Source organism: Sapajus apella, unplaced genomic scaffold, assembly GCF_009761245.1.
Source record: "Sapajus apella isolate SASKATOON/1434 unplaced genomic scaffold, GSC_monkey_1.0 scaffold10, whole genome shotgun sequence".
In the NCBI taxonomy this organism is placed as follows: Eukaryota; Metazoa; Chordata; class Mammalia; order Primates; family Cebidae; genus Sapajus; species Sapajus apella.
Window position 1 is genome coordinate 27,361,605 of NW_022436950.1, and position 23,696 is coordinate 27,385,300.

Below are 23,696 nucleotides of genomic sequence, written 5' to 3' on the forward strand. Positions count from 1 at the left end.
TTTCAGCAAGTCCCTCATTTGGTTACGGTTTTTTACCTGTTGTGATGACCCAGACCTTCATTCCAAAACGCTTTGGATCATACTAATCCTGCTTACATGTAGTTTTCCATTGAACTTCATCACTGGCCATGGTAATACTAAGAGATGCCCAGAGGACTCTCCAGTATTAGAGGCATACTCTGCCTTATTACCTCCATTGTGGAGTAGTAATATTGACACAATCTACTTCTATCCTTAGTAGTCAGGATCAATTATCCCAGCCAGATTAGCAAATCTCTTCTTTGCCTGTTGATTCAGAGGAATGAGGAGCCCAGGGTAGTTGAACGGCAGTCACTTGCAAATCACTGGAATAACTGTTGTGTCTCCTGGTAGAGTGCAATGTTTGGAAACATGGTACCTATTTATATAAGGTAGTCAGAGAAGGCTTTTCTGAAAGAATGACATTTGAGAAAAGATGAATACAGATTCTTACAACCTATGGTAAAGAGTTTGGATTTTATAAGTTTAATGAGAAGCCAAAAGGTGTTTTTAGTGACATGAATGATTCATATTTTTAAAAACATTATTTTGTTCTCTGCGTTGAGAATGAATTAATGGGAGCAAACAGGAAATTCTGGACATCAGTTAGAAGGATACTGCATAAATCCAGGGAAGAAATAGCAGTGTTTTGGATGAAATGACTATAGCAGTGGAACTGACAAGTTTGGACCTATTTGGAGATGTATTCTGAACATAGAGATAACAAAACTTGCCATTTCTGTATAACTATAATAGCATTCATTAATAGTCACTAGAAATAGGTGCTGCTTCTTATGTGGTGTTTAAATATTTTATGTTTTGATGTTTACTACAATGCTAGATTTTTTTTTATTTTCCTTTCTTTCTTTCCTTTTTTTTTTTTTTTTTTTTTTGAGATGAAGTCTCGCTCTGTCACCAGGCTGGAGTGCAGTGGTGTGATCTTGGCTCACTGCAACCTCCACCTCCTGGGTTCATGCGATTCTCCTGCCTCAGCCTCCCAAGTAACAGGGACTACAGGTGCGTGCCACCACACCCAGCTTATTTTTGTGGTTTTAGTAGAGACGGGGTTTCACCATGTTGGTCACAGTGGTCTCAATCTCTTGACCTTGTGATCTGCCTGCCTTGGCTTCCCAAAGTGCTGGGATTACAGGCATGAGCCACCGCGCCCGGCCAATGCTAGATTTTTAAATACCTAACAATATGCATTAATCCAAAGTGCATTCATTAACATTTCTGAGAGAAAAAGTAATTATTGTTAAATCAGAGAAAAAAATTTTTTTTATCAAGTTATCATTTTTTATTGTACTTTAGTTTCGGGGTACATGTGCAGATCATGCAGGATTGTTGCGTAAGTACACACACGGCAATGTGGTTTGCTGCCTCCATTCCCCCATCACCCCAGTCTGGCATTTCTCCCCATGTTATCCCTCACTGACCTCCCCACCACCTCTCTGCTGTCCCTCCCTTGCCCCCCGCAACAAACCCCATTGTGTGATGCTCCCCTCCCTGTGTCCATGTGTTCTCATTGTTCAATATCCACCTAGGAGTGTGGTGTTGGATTTTTCTGTTCTTGTGTCAGTTTGCTGAGAGTGATGGTTTCCAGATTCATTCATGTCCCTTTGAAGTACACAAACTCATCATTTTTTATGGCTGCATAGTATTCTATGGTATATATGTGCCAAATTTTCCTTGTCTAGTCTATCATTGATGGGCATTTGGGTTGGTTCCAGGTCTTTGCTATTGCAACCAGTGCTGCTATGAACATATGTGTGCATGTGTCCTTATGATAGAATGATTTACAATGCTTTGGGTATATACCCAGTAATGGGATTGCTGGGTCAAATGGAATTTCTATTTCTAGGTCCTTAAGGAAACGCCACACTGTCTTCCACAATGGTTGAACTAATTTCCACTCCCACCAACATTTCAAAAGTGTTCCTGTTTCTCCACATCCTCTCCAGCGTCTGTTGTCTCCTGATTTTTTAATGATCACCATTCTAACTAGCATCCGGTGGTATCTCAGTGTGGTTTTGATTTGCATTTTTCTAATAATAAGTGATGATGAGCATTTTTTTATATGTTTGTTGGCCTCATATATGTCTTATTTTGAAAAGTGTGTGTTCATATCCTTCTCCCACTTTTGGATGTGTGTGTGTGTTTTTTCCTTCTAACTCTGTTTTAGTTCTTTGTAGATTCTGGATATTAGCCCTTTATCACATGGGTAGATTGCAAAATTTTTTTCCCATTCTGTTGGTTTCTGGTTCACTCTAATGATTGTTTGTTTTGCTATACAGAAACTCTGGAGTTTAATTAGGTCCCATTTGTCTATTTTGGCTTTTGTTGTCACTGCTTTTGGTTTTTTAGTCATGAAGTCCTTGCCTATGCCTATGTCCTGAATGGTTTTGCCTAGGTTTTCTTCAAGGATTTTTATGGTGTTAGGTTTTATGTTTAAGTTTTTAATCCATCTGGAGTCCATTTTAGTGTAAGGTGTCGGAAAGTGGTCCAGTTTCTGTTTTCTGCACACTGCTACCCAGTTTCCCAACGCCATTTATTAAACAGGGAATTGTTTCCCCATTGCTTGTTTTTGTCAGGTTTGTCAAAGATTGGATGGTTGTAGATGTGTGGTGTGCCTCCAAGGCCTCTGTTCTTTTCCATTGGTCTATATCTCCATTTTGGTACCAGTACCGTCCTGTTTTCATTACTGTAGCTTTGTAGTATAGTTTGAAATCAGGTAGTGTGATGTCTCTGGCTTTGTTCTTTTTGCTTAGGATTGTCTTCGCTATGTGGGCTCTCTTTTGGTTCCATATGAAGTTTAAGGTGGTTTTGTCCACTTCTTTGAGGAAGGTGATTGGTAGCTTGATGGGGATAGCATTGAATCTATAAATTACTTTGGGCATTATGGCCATTTTCACAATATTGATTATTTCTAACTATGAGCATGGAATGTTTCTCCATTTGTTTGTGTCCTCTCTTATTTCCTTGGGCAGCAGTTTGTAGTTTTCCTTGAAGAGGTCCTTTACGTCCTTTGTTTATTGTACTCCTAGATATTTTATTCTTTTTGTAGCAATAGTGAATGAGAGTTCACTCATGATTTGGCTCCCTGTTAGCCTGTTATTGGTATATAGAAATGCTTGTTATTTCTGCACATTGATTTTGTACCCTGAGACTTTGCTGAAGTTGCTTATCAGTTTAAGGAGATTTTGGTATAAGATGATAGGGCCTTTAAATATACAATCATGTCATCTGCAAATAGAGACAATTTTACTTCCTCTTTTCCTAATTGAATACTGTTTATTATTTTTTCTTGCCTAATTGCTCTGGCTAGAACTTCCAATACTATATTGAATAGGAGCGGTGACAGAGGGCATCCTTATCTACTGCCAGATTTCAAAGGGAATGCTTCCAGTTTTTGCCCATTCAGTATGATATTGGCTGTAGCTTTGTCATGAATAGCTTTTATTATTTTGGGATATGTTCCTTTGATACCTAGTTTATTGAGAGTTTTTAGCATAAAGTGCTGTTGAATTTTGTTGAAATCCTTCTCTGCATCTATTGAGATAATCATATGGTTTTTGTCTTTGGTTCTGTTTATGTGGTGGATTACATTTATAGACCTCCATATGTTGAACAAGCCTTGCATTCCTGGAATGAAGCCTACTTGATTGTGATGGATAAGCTTTTAATGTGCTGTTGGAATCAGTTTGCCGTATTTTATTGAAGATTTTTGCATCTATGTTCATCATGGATATTGGCCTGAAGTTTTCTTTTTTTGTTGAGCCTCTGCTGGGTTTTGGTTTCAGGATGATGTTGGTCTCATAAAATGATATGGGGAGGATATCCTCTTTTTGGATTGTTTGGAATAGTTTCAGAAGGAATGGTACCAGCTCATCTTTGTACGTCTCATAATATTCAGCTCTGAACCCATCTGGACCTGGACTTTTTTTATTGATAGGCTATTAATGCCTGCCTCAACTTCAGCCCTTGTTATTGGTCTGTTCAAGATTTCAACTTCATTCTGGTTTAGGCTTGGGCTTGTGCAAGTGTCCAGGAATTTATCCATTTCTTCCAGGTTTACTGGTTTATGTACATAGAATTGTTTGTAGTAGTCTCTGATTGTAATTTGTATTTATGTGGAGTCAGTGTTGATATCTCCTTTATCATTTTTTATTGCATCTATTTGATTCTTCTCCCTTTTCTTTTTTATTAATCAGGCTAGTGGTCTATTTTGTTGATCTTTTCAAAACACCAGCTCCTGGATTTACTGATTTTTTGAAGGATTTTTTTGTGTCTCTATCTCCTTTGGTTCTGCTTGGATCTTAGTTATTTCTTGTCTTCTGCTAACTTTTGGGTTTTTATTTTATCTTGCTCCTCTAGCTCTTTCAATTTTGACAATAGGGTGTTGATTTTAGATCTTTCCTCACTTCTGTGGTGAACATTTATTGCTATAAATTCCCTCTAGACACTGCATTAAATGTGTCCCAGAGATTCTAATTTGATTGCACTGTGGTCTGAGAGACTGTTATGATTTCTATTCTTTTGCATTTGCTGAGGAGTGATTTACTTCCAATTATGTGGTCAATTTTAGAGTAAGTGCTATGCGATGCTGAGAAGAATGTATATTCTGTGTATTTGGGGTGGAGATTTCTGTAGTTGTCTATTAGGTTTGCTTGGTCCAGATCTGAGTTCAAGTCCTAGATATCCTTGTTAATTTTCTGTTTTGTTGATCTGTCTAATATTGACAGTGGAATGTTAAAATCTCCCACTATTATTGTGTGGGAGTCTAAGTCTCTTTGTAGGTCATTTAGAAATTGCTTTATGAACCTGGGTGCTCCTGTATTGGGTGTGTATATATTTAGGATCCTTAACTCCTCTTGATGTACAGATCCTTTTACCATTATGTAATGCCCTTCTTTGTCTCTTTTGATCTTTGTTTAAAGTCCATTTTATCAGAGACGAGCATTGCAACTCCTGCTTTTTTTTGCTCTCCATTTGCTTAATAAATCTTCCTCAATCCCTTTATTTTGAGCCTATGTGCGTCCTTGCACATGAGATGGGTTTCCTGAATACAGCACACTGATGGGTTTTGAGTTTTCATCCAATTTGCCAGTCTGTGTCTTTTGATTGGGGCGTTCAGCCCATTTACATTTAAGGTTAATATAGTTATGTGTGAATTTGATTCTGCCGTTTTGATGCTGGCTGGTTGTTTTGCCCCTTAGTTAACACAGTTTCTTCATTGTGTCGATGGTATTTACCATTTGGTACATTTTTGGAGTGGCTGGTACTGGTTGCTCCTCTCCTTGTTTAGTGCTTCTTTCAGGAGCTCTTGTAAGGCAGGCCTGGTGGTGACGAAATATCTCAGCAGTTGCTTGTCCATAAAAGATTTTCTTTTTTCTTCACTTATGAAGCTTAGTTTGGCTGGATATGAAATTCTAGGTTGTGAGTTCTTTTCTTTAAGAATGTTAAATATTGGCCCCTACTCTCTTCTGGCTTGTAGAGTTTCTGCTGAGAGATCTGCTGTGAGCCTGATGGGCTTCCCTTTATGGGTAACGAGAATGAAAACACAACGTACCGGAATCTTTCTTGCTGCCCTTAGCATCTTTTCCTACATTTCAACCCTGGTGAATCTGACAATTATATTCCTTAGAGTTGCTCTTCTTGAGGAATATCTTTGTGGTGTTCTCTGTATTTCCTGGACTTGAATGGTGGCCTGGCTTGCTAGGTAGGGGAAGTTCTCCTGGATAATATCCTGAAGAGTGTTTTCCAGCTTGGATTCATTCTCTCTGTCACATTCAGGTACACCTATCAAACAAAGATTAGGTCTTTTCACATAATCCCATATTTCTTGGAGGCTTTGTTCATTTCTTTTCACTCTTTTTTTCTCTATGCTTACCTTCTCATTTTATTTCATTGCGTTGGTCTTCAATCTCTGATATCCTTTCTTCCACTTGGTCGATTCAGCTGTTGAAACTTGTGTATGCTTCGCAAATTTCTTGTGCTGTGTTTTTCAGCTCCGTGAAGTCATTTATATTCTTCTCTAAGCTGTTTATCATAGTTAGCATCTCATCTAACCTGTTTTCTAGGTTCTTAGTTTATTTGCATTGGGTTAGAACATGTTCTTTTAGCTCTGAGAAGTTTGCTATTACCCACCTTCTGAAGCCTGTTTCTGTCAATTCATCTGATTCATTCTCCATCCATCTTTGATCCCTAGCTGGTGAGGAGTTGTGATCCCTTGGAGGAGGAGAGGCATTCTGGTTTTTGGTGTTTTCCTCTTTTTACTCTGGTTTCTTCCCATCTTACTGGATTTATCTATCTGTGGTCTTCGTAGTTGGTGACTTTTGGACAGGGTTGCTGAATGATATCCATTTTTCTTGATGTTAAAGCTATTTATTTCTGCTTCTTAATTTTCCTTGTAACAGTCAGGCTCCTCTGCTGCAGGACGGCTGGTGGTCCACTCCAGACCTTGCTTGCCTGGGGATCACCCACGGGGGCTACAGAACAGCAAGTATTGCTGCAGGTTTCTTTCTCTACTATCCTCATCCCAGAAGGGTACCCACCAGATGTTGGCCTGAGCTCCCCTTTATGAGGTGTCTCTTTGGGTATGCAGCAGGGGTCAGGAGAGCTGGTTAGGAGACAGCCTGTCCCTTATAGGAGCTCAAGGGCTGTGCTGGGAGTTCTGCTGTTCCATGCAGAGCTACTGGGCAGGTACCTTTAATTCTGCTGCAGCTGAACTCATAACTGCCTCTTTTCCCAGGTTTTCTGTTCTAGGAAGGTCAGTTATAAGTCCCTGTTGTGCTACTGCCTTTTTTTAATAGATGCCCTGCCCAGCATGGAGTAGTCTAGTCACAGTCGGCCAGCAGAGGTGTTGCTGAGCTGCTGCAGGCTCTGCACTGCACTGTGTGAACTGCCTCAGTAGTGGTGGACTGCCTCGGTAGTGGGGGACGCTCTTCCCCTCACTGAACTGGATGGTCCCGGGTCCAGCTGTGCTTGCTGTGAAACTCTCAATCCAGAGTGTTTCAGATTGCTTGTTTTGTGGGGGTGGTACCCGTTGAGGTAGATCCCCTGGCTCCCTGTCTTAGCCCCCTCCCTTTCAGTTGAATGGGTGTCTCTGTCTCCCAGGCATTCCGGGCACCGGCCGAAAAGGCAGCCTAGACTTGTGTGAGTCTCTGTGCACCGATGTGCATCAGCTGAAACCACTGCACTGAAAACTTGTGGCACTTTTAGGCCCGGGAATCTCCTGGTCTGTGGGCAATGAAAACTTGTTTGGAAATGTGGTGAGCACTCATCCTCTGTGCTGTTCTTACTGGGAACTGCACTCCGGAACTGTTCCTATTCGGCCATCTTGGATCCTCCAAGTTACCATTTTTTATGTAGACAGTCTTTGAATTATGTGCACTCAATATATACATGACTTAAATGTACTGCTGACTGCTTTCCTTGCTGTGTGCCTTGTAAAACTACACGAGCCCCTACTAAACACCTTAGAAATTTTTCTCAGTAATTATTTTGTCATGATACTAGGAGAAGAGCAGATGCTAAATAATTATTTATTTCTTAATTGATAAACTGATATCTCACAATAGGCATTTGATTTGAGAGTTAGTTAATATATATATATGTGTGTGTGTGTGTGTGTGTGTGTGTGTGTATATATATTTAATTCCTATCATCTTTTCTTTGTAAGCAAATAGAATGCGGGATTCATAGCCAGAACAAGACTGGAGGCCATAATTAATTTTTAGTTTTAATATGGATATTGTTAAGGTTTCTTTATTTTACTTTTAATGTATTTTCCCCAATGAATCAAATGAATATATTGTTAACCATCCTTTTTGTATAGCTACCAAATTTTTACTTTTTACTGTTTTACTGAATGAGGATTACATGGTTCACAAGCTGTTGGATATAAATCTTAAGTCAAGAAAAATAAAAAGCCTGTGTTTGGAAGTATGGCTACATTTGTAACAGAATCAATACTAAATAGAATAATTGATGATTTTATTAGGACCTCACTTATAGCTTTACTCCTGGAGTTACATTTGGCATGAAAGCGTTAGGGAGCATATGTGAAGTTTGGATTTTTGAAGCTTGAATTATCATAGGCTTATCATTTAAGTACTTTATAGTAGTATTGACAAAGAGGGCTGATTTTTGTTAAACAAATTTTGGCTGCTGAAGACAATTTTTCAATTGTGTTTTGATAAACAGCTTTGTGAAATCAATAAAACTGGATGGTTTAAGCATTGTCTTGTATACATTGCTTGATTGTAAAATCAATTGACAAATGAAAGTTGTGAGTCACTCAGTGGAGGCTCCACAAAGACAACTAAAAGTGATTTGTATGAACCTATCCAAACTAGTTCTTTAAAAATCAAGTTTGTCTTTCAAGATAAAATTTATGATGAATATACTGTGAATTCTAGATAGTTTGAATCAAACATAAATGAAAGCCTCCAGAGACAAAATATCTACTAAATTGAGCCGCATGTAGCAAAAAAAAACTGCAAAGACTAGAATGTTTGGCAAATAGAGTATTGTAATTAATATTATTTTCTGTTTTTTGTAGGATCATGTTTTGTTGCCGAGAAATATTTCTAAACACACTTATTCCAATTTTCCATTTTAAGAAAGTATATACAAAACTTAGCTGATCATTTATTGAGCAACTGCAACTTTTTTTTAGTTGAGGGTCATTTTCTGAGTACCAGTTATAATTGTTCTGATATCAATTAAATGAATTCTTGCATTGTAGGATAGTGTATGTTCATTATAAGAAGTTTAAACGAAATCCGAAGTATTTGTACTATACAAATATCTAAATGAATATTGACAGTGAGAAAAACTTACCATTAATTTATAACTATCCAGATTCAAATAATACTGTATAATATTATATTATAATATAGGATATATTCTTGTATACTTTTTTTATATATGTATAATGGGAATTATGCAAAAATACCTACATATTGCAGTTATAGTATAGATACATCTCTCAAAAGTTGTTTAAGTTTCTATAGAAAAGGTCAGAATACACCAAATATTTTGAAAACAATTTCATTTATGTTATTACATATTTAATTTTATATTAAAGTATGAGTATGATTTCCAATTGAAAGAAACAATACAAAATAAGTGATACATAGATTGCAATGTGTTACTGGATATACTTTAAAAATGGTGAAGCAAGTTTATTAATGGATGCCATATTACCCTATAATTAATTATATTAAAATATGTTCATCCTCATTGGAATTTGAGATAATTAAAATCTGTGTTTCATAAACCCATATAATAATACCTTTTCTTAACAGTCATTTTATAATTTTGTAAAGATTTTATATAAATTTACATGGAACAATAAAATGAAGATCATGGATTAAGGTTTTTCCAAAAGGGACTTTAATATATAATGAAAAATATCTTGGACTTTGATCTTAATTTATCAGGAATATGCACATGAACAAATTTTTTTTTGTTCTCCTGTGTATGTTGAATATTATTGTAGTTACCAACATAAATTCATTTCTTCCTGTGTGTTTGTTTTAATAATAAGAGAACGTTCCACAGAGCCAATAAGATGGTATGATTAGGAATGATACTGTAATTTCTCTATAAATTGAGCAAATTCAGCCAAACCAAGTAAAACGGTTAAAATTTTTCAAAGTCAAAAGCATATAACTCAACCAGAATTTAATCCTTTCTGTGTGTAACGTTTTAGCAGGTGGGGCCAATATTCATCATTATCTTGATCATATTGATAATATGACAATGTAAAATATCTATTGCTTGAAAATCCTACTCCCTTTTAGCTCAGTTCTCATCCATCTCTAAGATGTGTCACTCATTCTTGTGGTCCAAGAGGATGGCTCATGTTTTAGCCATGACATCTGCATTTCTGGCATCAGGCTGGAAGACATTACGAAGAAGAAACCAGGCAAAATCAGGCTTCAGCCATGTTTGAAATCAAGTTCTGGGAAGGTGTCATACAACATGTCAGAACTTAGTCCATTGACCAAACTTACCTCTAAGGGGTTCAGATAAATACAATCTTTATTTTGGGTGACCACATGTCCAAGTAAAAATTGTGCAGTCTGTTACAATGAAGGAAGAGTAAAATGGATATTAAAGATTCTAGAGGTCTTTCCCATAGTATCCATCCACATCACTCTATAAAATCTGCATTCTCAAATCCAGTGAATGACATTCTCAAATCCAGTGAATGAATTCCAGTGTGACGTATGAGGGGCTTGGAGGGAGCAAGGGAAGACTAGCATGGAGGTTATAAGGTGATAGGACCCTGGAGAGAGAGGAAGTGATTTTTAAGATTTATTTAATGTAGGATTTAGAGAGAAATGGTCTGAAGATTGTTTCAGTGCTACTCTAACAATGTACCACAGAGTGGGTGGCTTAAAACAGTAGTGGTTTATTCTCTCACCATTCCGGAGGTTAGAAGTCCAAAATCAAGGTGACAGCAGGCTCATTCTGCCTCTGAAACTCAAGGTAGAATTCTTCCTTCCCTCTCTCTAGCTTCTAATGGTGACCATCAATCTTTGGCATTCCTTGGCCTTTAGCAACATTGCTGTACCCTTTGCGTTTCTGCTCATGGGGCTTTCTTCTCTGGTTGTCTTTGTGTGCGCATGGTACTTTCCTCTTTTTATAGCAGGGCTGTCCAATCTTTTGTCTTCCATGGGCCATACTGAAAAAAGAATTGTCTTGGGTCACACATAAAATACACTAACATTAATGATAGATGATACAAAAAATATAATGTTTTAAGAAAGTTTAGGAATTTGTGTTGAGCCACATTCAAAGTCATCCTGGGCTGCCCTGTGGCCTGATGGCTGCAGGTTGAACAAACTTGCCTTATAGAGACATCATTATGTTGAATTAGTTACCACCCTAATGACCTCATCTTAATTTGGTTTACATCTAGGAAGACCTGTTTCCAAATAAGGTCACATTCCTAGATAATGGGATTTAGGACTTCATGTGTCTTTTAAGGACACACTGGTAACAGAGGACTTTTAGAAAATATATTGTTGGTCTACTTTAGAAATCCAGACTTTAAAAGTTTGTGTTTTTGTTTTTATAATGAGTTTCTATGATGGTTACAGACGTATACTATTTTTAAAGATTTTTGGATTAAAATCTTTGTTATTTTTGATGTGTTCATAAGCAAAACAGCTTTTAAGGTAGTCCTAATGATTAGGCTATACCCATCTAGATGTGTTTTCTTTCCACTGCAGGAATTCATCCCTTTGAAAACAACATCAGGCATCATGATTTGTTTTTTACTTCTGTGTATATAAGACACGACTGTATACATTACCTTATTACTAAGCTGTGTTCCTAGTGTGTTTGCAATCTACACTTTGTACCTTGCCTTAAATTTCCGAACCATTTAACACTATATACCATTATTAAAAGATTTATAATTTATTTTTTAGTCTACTTAGGATTAGAGTCAGTACATTAAGTGGTAAAGATTGTGTTCTGTCAGGTATATAAACCATGAGAATAATAGCTAAAAATCTGGCTTCTGGAAGTCACACAAATTTTTTTTTTTTTTTTTTTTTGCAACAGAGTCTTACTCTGTTGCCCAGGCTGGAGTGCAGTGTCATGATCTTGGCTGATAGCAACCTCCACCTCCTGGGTTCAAGTGATTCTCCTGCCTCAGTCTCCTGAGTAGCTGGGATTACAGGCATGAAACACCACATCCAGATAATCTTTGTCTTCTTTACTAAGAGACAGGGTTTCTCCATGTTGGCCCGATTGGGAACACCTGACCTCAGGTAATCCACCTGCCTCAGCCTCCCAAATTGCTGGGATTACAGATGTGAGCCACCATGCCCAGCCACAAAATTAAAAAGTCAAAACAAAACAAAAAACAAAAAACTTATGTGCTCACATAGGAACAGAACTTGGCAGACAGATTATTTACTATCAATTTGCCAGGAAACTCAGTGTACCTCAGAAACTCATGAATATATACAGTGATGTTTCAGGTGATAACAATAAAAGTTGTATTTTTTATATATCTTGTTTATAGTTTACAAATATTTCAATTTAGACCTAGAGACAGAAATACCATTTAACCTAGCAATCCCATTACTGTCTATCTACTTAAAGGAATATAAATAATTTTATTATAAAGACAGATGCACGTTGTATGCTTATTACAGCACTGTTCACAATAGAAAAGACATGAAATCAACCTAAATGCCCATCAGTAATAGACTGGAAAAACAATATGTGGTACATATATACCATAGAATACTATGCAACCATAAAAAATGGTGAAATCATGTCCTTTACAAAGACGTGGATGGAGCTAGAAGCCATTATCATTAGCAAACTAAAGCAGGAACAGAAAACCAAATACTACATATTCTCACTTATAAGTGGGAGCTAAATGATGAGAATGCATGGGCACATGGAGGAGAAAAACATACCCTGGGGCCTACTGGAAAATGGAAGCTGAAAGAAGGGAGAGGACAAGGAAAAATAACTAATGGGTTCTAGCCTCAGTAGCTGGGTGGTGAAATAATCTGTGTGAATAACCCCCATGCCACAAGTCTATCTATGTAAACAAACTTGCACATTTACCTCTGAACTTAAAAGTTAAAAAATAATAAAAGTAAAGTGTGTTTGAGGTCTTGTAGGTACAAGTTTATGTAAAAAATTTACTCAGCTAGAACACCTTATACAATAAATACAATTTTTAAGTAAAACTGTTACTTTCACTATCTTTTGATTTTGATTCATTTTCATTTGTAGAATTGCCCAGTTAGAGAATAAATTATATGTCCTAAAAAACAAACAAACAAACAAACAAAAAACACGTTTAAATAAAAGTAAATGTATTTACATGCTTCATGTGGTCATTACAAATGGGATTAAGTTTATCTCCTTGCTATTTATTTCTGTGGAATCTATGCCTTCCTCCTCTCTGTGATTAGCACATGTAATTTGGGAATATAAAAGTGAAAATATTTATCAGTATGTGGGTCTATGACTCTTAATGACAATCAAAATATTTGTATTCAGAGAACTGGGATAGGTTTGTGGAATAGAGTTCTGAAGAAGGTATTATCATTGTGCATATCATATAAAGGTTATATAATTTCACGTGTATCTTCTTGTCTTTGCAGTGTGCGCAGGAACTGAAAATAAACTGAGCTCTCTGTCTGACCTGGAACAGCAGTACCGAGCCTTGCGCAAGTACTATGAAAACTGTGAGGTCGTCATGGGCAACCTGGAGATAACCAGCATTGAGCACAACCGGGACCTCTCTTTCCTGCGGGTAAAACTATGGCTTTCTTTCTGTTCTTTGTGGTTGGACATTGGTGTCATGATGCATACAGGTAGATCTGCATGCTGATACCTGGAAGCTGTGCTATTCTGCCTGGCAGGCACTGTGACTGTAGGGAGGAGATAAGAGATAGTGAAACACACCCAGGAAAAGAACAAGAGTTTGGCTTTGTTAAGCCATAATGACTGACACTTTTGAGTTTAGAGCAGTTGCTGTTGACTTAACAATTGATAAAAAAATTCTGTCATCGTGTAGTACATGACATCTAGCAAATCTTTTTCTGAGAAGCTGTGAACTAGGAGAGTCAGAGGAGCAATCAGATAAGAATTGATAACTTTAGCCAGTCATCTCCATTTCTGCCTCTTTTCTGCCACTTTTGACTTTGAGTATTTTATATTACCTAAGGAGACTAAGGCTGTTACTAAAAAAAAAAAAAAAAAAAAGAAAGCATCTTGTTTTGAAAACTTACAAATTATTTGAAGAAGTAGATTCATAGGAAATCATGAGCACTTAACGTAGATCCATACATGCATGATCACAAATGTGTATGTGTATAGATCAAGTTACTCGGAGAAAACCAGTCCTTTTGGAAACTATTTTTTTGGCTTTCATTGATCTATTCTCTGTTAAACTGGCTATTAGCACTCACGGTTAGTTTCTAAAATTTTGCCTTAACTGGAATATGTTTAGGAAAATCTGAACTTGAAGGGGACTTTGACAAAGTGAGATGGCGATGTAGCCTTTGCACAATTAAGAATTTATTCTTATACAAGAATTAGTAGTATATATATTTTAAATAATAGTATTCCTAGAATATATTTGACCTTATTTTCAGTAATCTTTGCACACGTCTTAGGAGCACTGTAATATAACTTTAGGTTAAATGTTTTGAATACTGATCCAGTAAACCAGTTTGTGGATAGTAAATTATTTAGAGATGTATAAAAATTTAATGATTCTATACTTAGATAAGTAGTGAAAAGAAGTGATATTTAAATATTTTCAATGTATTAAATATATCTAAAATTGGTAACAACCTTAGAAAATGAACCACCTCAAAACATAAATAACATTGTGTGGCTTATGATATCCATTTTTAAAACGACTCTCGTAGTTGGACTAGTAAAGCGAATGAACTGAAGGTATTTCCTTATTCTCTGCTTGATTCACAGAGCTCTGGTTCTACAAGTTATGTGTCAACAGTTTTTAAAAATTATGCTGTTTAATTTTGATGTCTTTGTTAATCAAAAGTAGATAGTAAAGGATATCTGAATCATAGAATGAGAGGGCCTTAAAAGAACTTACTTGTTGAGGGAGCTGTTGTTTAAAGAAGAGAACGCACAAGCTATCCTAGAACATATGCCAGGAAACTCAATGACATTGTGGAAAAAACAAACTAACAAAGAAAGCCGAATTCTGAAGCAGGGAAAATAAATAATTTAAACCATCTATTAGATGAGAATAATAGAAAAATTTTAAAATGTAATGTAAAGATCTTTGTTCTTCTTCTTATGTTTGCTTTACTTTTCTATACATGAAACTAAATTTCACTGACAACAAAAAATTTCGTGACTATTGTAAATGACTGTCATTATATTAAATAAGACGAAAATGTCTTTTTACATATTTTATAATAATTCTCATGATCTTATAAGGTAACAGCGTGGAATGATAAAAAATGTACTTTAGTCTATTTTTAAACTTTGGCAATATGAACAAAGCATGTAGATATTTTTGATATATGATGTATACTGTGTTAGAAAGCATTTCGAATTAAGAAGATACATTATTAGAATGAACACATTTGGAAAAAGTAAGATAAGGAGGGTCAAGATTTCTTCCTGGATAAAAAGTAAGCTATTTCTTTTACAAAAGTAAATTTTGGTTCCTAATTAGCATCTCTAAAAGTTCATCTAAACTTTTTACTAATGCATATGCATATCTTTATTTTAATATATGTATTTAAAGATAACTCTAACAGCACTTAGTTTTTGCTTCCTAACTTATTTTTTGTTTCACATATCTTTTGTTTTCTTTAATGAAAAATTATTTCTATTATGACATGAATCCATTCATGTCATATACAGTACTTAGATATTACACCTCTCTAATCCTTAGAAAACACATCTGCAATCCCAAGAAAATACTGGTATTTATTTCCTTGACTTCAACAATCATGTTGAGGATTACAAATATGTAATGCATAAGTACTATATATATGTGTGTGTGTATATATAGGCATATTACATGTATGTGTTTATATATACATATGTGATAAATCATATTTTATATGTGATATATATGTGCTTTTGTGTGTGTATGTATATATACATAAAATATTATTTCTAAGATACAAATAAGAATCCAGAATCAGAATAAAGGTGTGGTCTTATGTTAATGGTAGAGGTGGAGTTTATGCTGGGCAAAGAAAGTAGTGGCTTATTCTGAAGGATTCAGGAAAAGTTTCATCAAAGGAGTGCTTGACTTAAATCACGAGAAAATGAATAGAAGCTCATGAGCTGAGCGGATTGTAAGACAAGGTCATTTTAATGGGAGTAATATAAGGCTTAGAAGGAAGCAAAGTTAATAAATGTGTACTCAGCATATACTGTTTCAGACACTGGACATATACATGCAAATAAATCACATGCAACTCCTCTTAGGGAAGCTACAGTATAGTGTGGATGAAGAAAAAGTTTCAGATGGAATAGAATATTCCATGGGAGAGGTAGAGAACCTTATAGTGTAGATATTTAGGAGAAATCAGCATCCAAGTGACAAGTTAACTTGGATAACTTGTGACTGGATAAAGTAGTGAATGAAGATTAATAAGAATAAGATCAAGAAGTAGGTGAAAAACAGAATATTCTGTAACCACATGTGGTGGCTCACGCCTATAATCCCAGCAGTTTGGGAGGCTGAGGAAGGCTGATCGCTTGAGGTCAGGAGTTAGAAACCAATCTGGCCAACATAGTGAAACTTCATCTGTACTAAAAATACAAAAATTAGTTGGGTGTGGTAGTGGGCACCTGTAATCCCAGCTACTTGGGAGGCTGAGGCAGGAGAATCGCTTGAACCCAGGAGGCAGAGGTTGCAGTTAGCTGAGATCACACCAGCGTACTCCAGCCTGGGCAACAGAGCAAGATTCCATCTCAAAATATGTAAATAAATTTAAAAAACATAAAAATTGCTGGATGCCCCATTCTCTGTTAATTGGTGAGCTCAGTATTAGTAGTTCCTTTTCTTACTGGGCCCTGAAAGCAGAGACTGTTTGCCAAAATCTTCTTAATACTACTGTTTCATGATATATTATTTCAAATTATACATTTGAATATGCTACAAAGCTCTCCATTTAATATAAAATTTCATTCCTTCCTAAAACCATATTATGAATTATTTGTGCTGATAGCAGCTTCTCTCCAAAATATATGCTCTGTCCAGTATTGACACATTATATTAGGTGGAGTCCATGTAAAGAAAATATAGTGATTTAACCATTTCCTATAAGTTTCAAATTGTATGAGTGGATAATAGATTTGTATTTACCTATTCTATACATGGTTCTCATCTATAGTTATGCAACTAGGACTCATTGAACAAATTTCTTATAAAGGTTTTACAATTTCCCTTCCTTTAAGAGTGACCCAAATGATGTATTTAGAAAGTCAATAGGGATCTTAAATTTCATACTGGATTCATTTCCACTTCAGGAACTTAGGAAATTACTTTTGTTTTTAAAGGATTTTCCATCCTTATTTTCATGTCTATCTAGCAAGGTAGAATGTTTTGCTTTGTCATTCATTTTCTTTTATATGAAACCACTCTAATTTAAATGAATTGTGACAATTTTCCCTGATGCCCCATTTACCTTATTTGCTATCTGGATATTCAGTATTTATGACTAAGACATAGTGAATGTTCATTAAATATTTGTTGAATGGACAAGGGAATTAGTATTTGTCTTAAATTATAGATCCCAATTTCATATATGACCCATTGTCTAGATAAACATGTGAGCCTCTTTTCATAGATATGTTCTTTCAGTGTGACCTCACACACAGGCCAGGTGTGTAGGAATAAGACAAAAATATCCCTTCCCATGAGTATTTGGAATTGTCACCAGTAGCATTCAGTTTCTCTGTTAGGTAGTTTCTTGACTACTCCACCACACAGCCATCTTTGTCTTGTGCTTTGAACATCAGAGCTGTGCAGATAGAATGAAGCCAACACAGTGAAACAGGTACAAAGAGTAGAAAAAGACAATATTTACCCCAAATAGTAATTTGGGGAGCCATTCATTTCCATTTCCCGTTCTGCTTCTGCAGACTGACTGTATTCTAGCCATTTCCAGCTCTACTCTTGCAACTTTATGGTAATTTCCCCCTTATACTAGAAAGATTGTTTTTTACTATACTAAAATGCCTTGTCTAGTACATCTCCTGAGATTTCAAGAACACAGCAAAAGTAAGCCTTTGTAATTGGATTGGAGATGTACTTTTAAATAATTTTAATGTTTTGTAGATACTTAATTTTTGTTAGATACATTTTGTTGAAATGCTTTTAAATGCATTCTTTTCAAGACACTTTTATTATCGCAATCTTGATGCTTATGTCTGTAAACACCTTTCATGCCAGCTTTCTTGTAACCTCCAGTTTTTGCATTTCTTTTTGGGAAAAGAAATCCAGTTCACTATGTTTAACATTCAGCTCCCGAGGAACCACATCTCTGGCTAGAAAAAGGCCCTAAAACTTATTTATTATGTATTTTATCACCATCACAAGGTTAAGACATATAATAGAAAGCAGCAAGGCATAAAAACCACAGATTTTGTGCTATTGTCTTACACTTCGTGAACTCTTTAAAACAAGGCAAAATGTAGTAAGTAATGGGAATGAACTATTAGACCTTTTACCCTCATTAGAATTCTTGGGAGCTTTCTCTCTTTTGTCGTTCCATTGGTCTTCCTTGCTACCGCTGGCATTTAATAACTCGGTGCTTCTAAAAAGGTACCTGACACACGAGCTTTTATACTTTAAATTTATTTTCTGTTTTATATATTAACTTTAAGCAGATAACTATTATGTGTCAATTATGTGTAAGGAAGTATGCTGTGAAATGTAGAGTATATAGAGAATATTAACTATCCTCGTTCATTGCTATAATAGGTAATAATTTTTAATCTGTGGCTTGAATTTAGTTGTGTGCAAATTACTTCATAATTAGTGTACACTAGGATTATGAGGAGATAAATTTAACATTTGATTCATGGATGTGGAATGGTTACGATATCAGTAATTCACTGCAACTCTGTATGCTCTAGTTTAGAAACCTTAATTTTAATGATTATACATGTATTTTATTTCTAAAAAATGAACAAAAATAAAGTAATATATGAAGATGTCTTTAAAAATCTTTTTATATTATTATATTATTGATAGCAAAAGGCAGTGACTTTGAAAATATCAGAAAGTATAGTATTTTGAAGCAAAAAGATAAAGAAATGATATCTTTTCTCAGATAATGAATAATAAGCACATGTTGTTATAAAAAGGTAACACATTTGAAAAATGTAGTTTGCTTTTACTATGTATTTGACAGAGCTATACGGCTGTTTTTGAATTTACAAGAAAGAATGCCACCTAAAAATTCTATTTTTATAAACAAAACTTTATAGAAATCATGCAAATAGTTTACCAGAGAAAATTTCCTATTTTTAAATTCAAATATAGCCTTTGTCTTTAGTTAATAATTAACATTTTATAATGCTGTTGGACTATCATCCTCTTTTATTAGGTTATGTATGGGATTCTTCTGAAGATGTTGCTTTTCAAGTACTCTTCATAAGTCATAAAATTTGCATTACTTTTCCAGTGCTAGTAAAGGATCTATACTATTTCATTCTCTTTCTCATGCATATTCCTCTTTTGACTAATGACAAACATTTGTAGGAAGGCAGAGAAAGCTGCAACTCAGAGAGCAAAATATTGATTCTCTCACTGGAGCCAAAGAGTCTGGTTTCATTAGCACAGTTTTGTTACAGTGAAGTCAGGAGTGATGTTTGGCAATGAGTTTCAAGTTGGAACAAGTAACCATGTCTTGGTCTATTCCCCATTTTCAGTAAGGACGAACAACCATTGAGAGTTAATATAAAATTTTAAAATATTTACATTTTAGCCTTCTTCTAACTTTAGTGCTTCCTTTTCATTGTCATCTGGCAGTTAGAAGCACATGACCAGAATTATATCCAACAGTATGGGGGGTGGTTTTTATGTTTGTGTCTGTTTTCCAGATCTTCCTCATATATTTTTAACTGTATGTCCTGGCTAAGCTGCCTGCTGCATAGTATGATTTAGACAAACTCTACATTGAAGAGTTCATATTTCAAAATAAATAGATAATTTATACAGTACTTATTTTGAGGGGGTTAGAAAATGATTTACTGAATAGTTTGTTTACATAGTATCTGCCAACACCCATATATATTTGTTTTTAGCTTATTAAATACTGGATAGAATGACTTGTGTGGCAGATATGATGTTGGAGAGATAGAATCAGGATGAGAAAACTTGTCATATTTTAGAAACATTAGAGAGGAAAACACCATTGAAATTAAACATCTATGATATAATAAAGTGGGTCCACATAAGTTACAATCTTATAGTTACCAAAAAGATGGTTTAAGTGCAACATTTTCTGATACAGCATGTATATTTCAGTTGTGCACACATTTCGATTGGACTGTATAGTAAGTGTATAAACCTGAATTTCTATTCCTGAAAAACTCTGTAAGATAGTAAAGTGGTATATGTGTCACTCAAATGATGGACAAGTAAATGAGAATTTTAGGTCAAGTATTTGTATTCTTTAACTGTCTATTCATTGAGTACAGTAGTCTATGTTTTTATTCCATGTCACTAACTGGGACAGGTGGCAAGAGAGCATTACAAGATCAACACAATAACATTTAGACTTCACCATCATTAGATTGAAAGAAACTGCACCTTCAAGAAACTATCCGTCAGATAGACAAGCATTAAAATAAGATAGGGTGCTGGAACTCTTTCTTTAATTCTTTCTGTTTGAATTTCATGTAAAATTACCTTTATGGTAAAATATAACATATTTAGATGCTGTATAAAGATGATGATCTCTTAGCTGAGTGAGATAGAGAATGCTAAAATGGTCACAGAAAGAATAATATTATAGCACGTCAGTTAGGTCAAGATCAATATTTTGGGTTCAATGGAATTTTCAAGGCTTTGATAGTTTCTGAAAGCTGTTTCTAAGGCCGTTAAATATAATACATATGCAATTTCGTATGTGTGTATTTACAGCTGGCTTTTAAATTGAAACTTGATTTTGTACTAAATCTAATCATGGAACTTGTATTACATTTGAAAAAGCTACACAATTTACACTTGGCTTAGGACTTTTTTTTTCTCAAGGGTTAAGTACCATTTAATCTAAAAATACGTTGACTCAAACTTCTAATGCTTTTTCAGAAATCCTACAAGATAAGTCAAAAGATAAAACATGTCTATATTATTTGGCATTTATTTAAATATATAGTTAAATTTTTTTAAATCATTTCAATGAAGCATTAAATAAAAATATATTCAATAGGCTGTTGTTGTGTTTCATACCTGTAATCCCAGCATTTTGGGAGACTGAGGCAGGAGGATTGCCTGAGACCAAGAGTTTGAGACCAGCCTGGGTAATATAGTGTGACCTTGTTGCTACAAAATACTTAAAAAGTTTAACTAGTGTGGTGGCACATGCCTGTAATCTCACCTACTCAGGAGGCTGAGGAGGGAGGATCATGTGAGCTTAGGAGCCGGAGGCTGCAGGGAACTGTGATTGCGCCACTGCACTCAAACCTGTGTGACAGAGCACGACCCTGTCTCAAGAAAAAAACAACAAATGAACAAGCAAAATATATACATATATAAGAGTTTCCTCTGTATCTTAAGCATACTTAAAAAACTGTAGATAAGGCTGGGCGCGGTGGCTCAAGCCTGTAATCCCAGCACTTTGGGAGGCCGAGGCGGGTGGATCACGAGGTCAAGAGATCGAGGCCATCCTGGTCAACATGGTGAAACCCCGTCTCTACTAAAAATAAAAAAAAAATTAGCTGGGCATGGTGGCACGTGCCTGTAATCCCAGCTACTCGGGAGGTTGAGGCAGGAGAATTGCCTGAACCCAGGAGGCGGAGGTTGCGGTGAGCCGAGATCGCGCCATTGCACTCCAGCCTGGGTAACATGAGTGAAACTCCATCTCAAAAAAAAAAAAAACTGTAGATAAAATAGTATCTATGATAAAGATGTATAACTGATAGTAAATATTCGAAGGAATATTAGAAGGAAAGATAGAAATAATAAATAGTATTTATCAATCCAATATATATAACTATATACATATATTGTAAATATAGTGACCATTTATATCTATGCATATATAAATGTAAATTACCAACCACTTTCTAGGGATTGAGAATCAAATTAGTGTATAATATTAACTTTATGTAATATTTCTAGCTAAGTATAACCTACTCAATAATGAAAATAATTTATTTCACTAATAATAAATAATAATACGTCTGTTTGCAAAAAGTTTATGTTCGCCCCTAATTGCAATGCACTTTCCACAAATATGCCCTTGTTGCAAATATACTTAAATTAAAGATTAATTTATCAGGATGCTGAGCAGACACAAAGTATTTCTTTATACTGCTGGGCATTGTGATATTTAAATTTGGCTTAAAATGTGCATATAACAATTTATAGGCTTCTCTTAATTTTAAATGAGAAAAATAAAACCAGGCACAGCGGCTCGTACCTGTAATCACAGCCTTTGAAGGCCTAAGTGGGAGGATTGCTTGACCCCTGGAGTTTGAGACCAGCCTGCAGAACATGGTGAGACCCTGTCTCTACGATAAATAAATAAAAATAAATAAATAAAATGTAAAATAAATAAGCAGAGAACCCAAGTAACAAATATATTTTACTCTATGATTCTTTGATATGCGTTGCTTAGGGAAATTGAGCATAGTTATTTCTTTACTTCTTTTATTTGGGAGCAGCAAGGACCTTGACTCAAAGAGAGAGAACACGATATATGTGATTTTTTAAAAAGTATATTGACAATGCAATATCTTTTAATTCTAAGAGCCAAACATTGAAATAGAATCAAATAGTACCTTTTTCCCAAAATTTCAAAATATACCTCATATATTTTCATTAGCTTTATTTTTCTCTGACTCTTAAAATGAAACACTTAGTTTTCTTTCAAAAAAAAAAAAAAGACAGATTTAACCTTGATGAACAATTTTACATGAGGCCAAATCAATTTTAAAGGTCTTGCTGTGGTCATGTAGAGTATAATTTAAGGATCAAAAGTGTAAAAATAAAATGTGGAAACTGTTACATTTAGAAACACTGTAATTATTTCTCCTGATCTCTAATTTGAACCCATTTACTATGAAATAATATAGTAAAAAATATAATGAATGTGGTAAAAATTAAGGTGTTTTAGTAAACATAGGCCTCTTAAAAATCATTATTATTAAATTTCTACCTGAAAATCAGAATCTATAATTGAATGTTAAAGTAATTCCTCTTAAACAATTGAGTGCTACTCTCTCCAAAAATAAAAGTGTCTGTCATAATGCCCAGCACCATTTATTTAGCACCTCAACGAAAGCTAACTGGCTATATCTAACCCTATTAGGCTTCTTCCCTTCTTCTTTGATACCCTAGCATACAATTATTGAACCATGCTCTGAAGACTTGATAATAAGTTTTTACAAAGCTTTTTTAGAGGTTCAGTTTTTGGGTGGTAGTGGTTTATATTTTCAGAGAGGTAAATTGCAAGTTAAACACTTGGTTGTTTTTAAGAGGCAGTCAATAGCTGAAGAAGCACAAAGACTATATAGTTTGTGACGGTTGTTTCAACATCTTTTCATGGAAGCAATAAGAAGTGTTCATCAAAAACTTAAAGCGGTGTCAATAAAGCATCGGGAAGCATCCATGAAACAACAGAGAAAGTACAAGCAAATATGGATTACATATCTGTATTATATTACTTTTTTCCTTAAAACTTTCCATCCTCTTAGGATAAAGTGCAAAATTCTTATTAAGCCCCTATATTGTTTAGTCCCTACCTATAACTCTTATCTTCCCACTGTCACTGATGACATGAAAACTCACTGGCCGTCTTTCAATTATAACCAACTTCCTTTTGGTATTCAGCTCTTTCTAACTCTACTGACGTTTCTCTCATTTTCAGATTTTCTCCCACAAGAACATCTAGATACACCTAGTTATTCATGTCCTGACTAAGTTCTGTTACATTTTTAGGTCTCCATTA

At 35.1% G+C, this 23,696-nt stretch overlaps 1 protein-coding gene across 4 annotated transcripts in view; it reads left to right on the top strand.

The window, feature by feature from the left end:
• Positions 1–23,696, top strand: part of ERBB4 (erb-b2 receptor tyrosine kinase 4) — a 1,187,662-nt gene that overhangs the window by 417,095 nt on the left and 746,871 nt on the right. For all 4 annotated transcript variants that reach the window (XM_032277666.1, XM_032277668.1, XM_032277665.1 and 1 more), the window contains exon 2: positions 13,170–13,321. In XM_032277666.1, the coding sequence (XP_032133557.1) occupies positions 13,170–13,321 (152 nt within the window). The remainder of the gene's footprint in view (positions 1–13,169; positions 13,322–23,696) is intronic.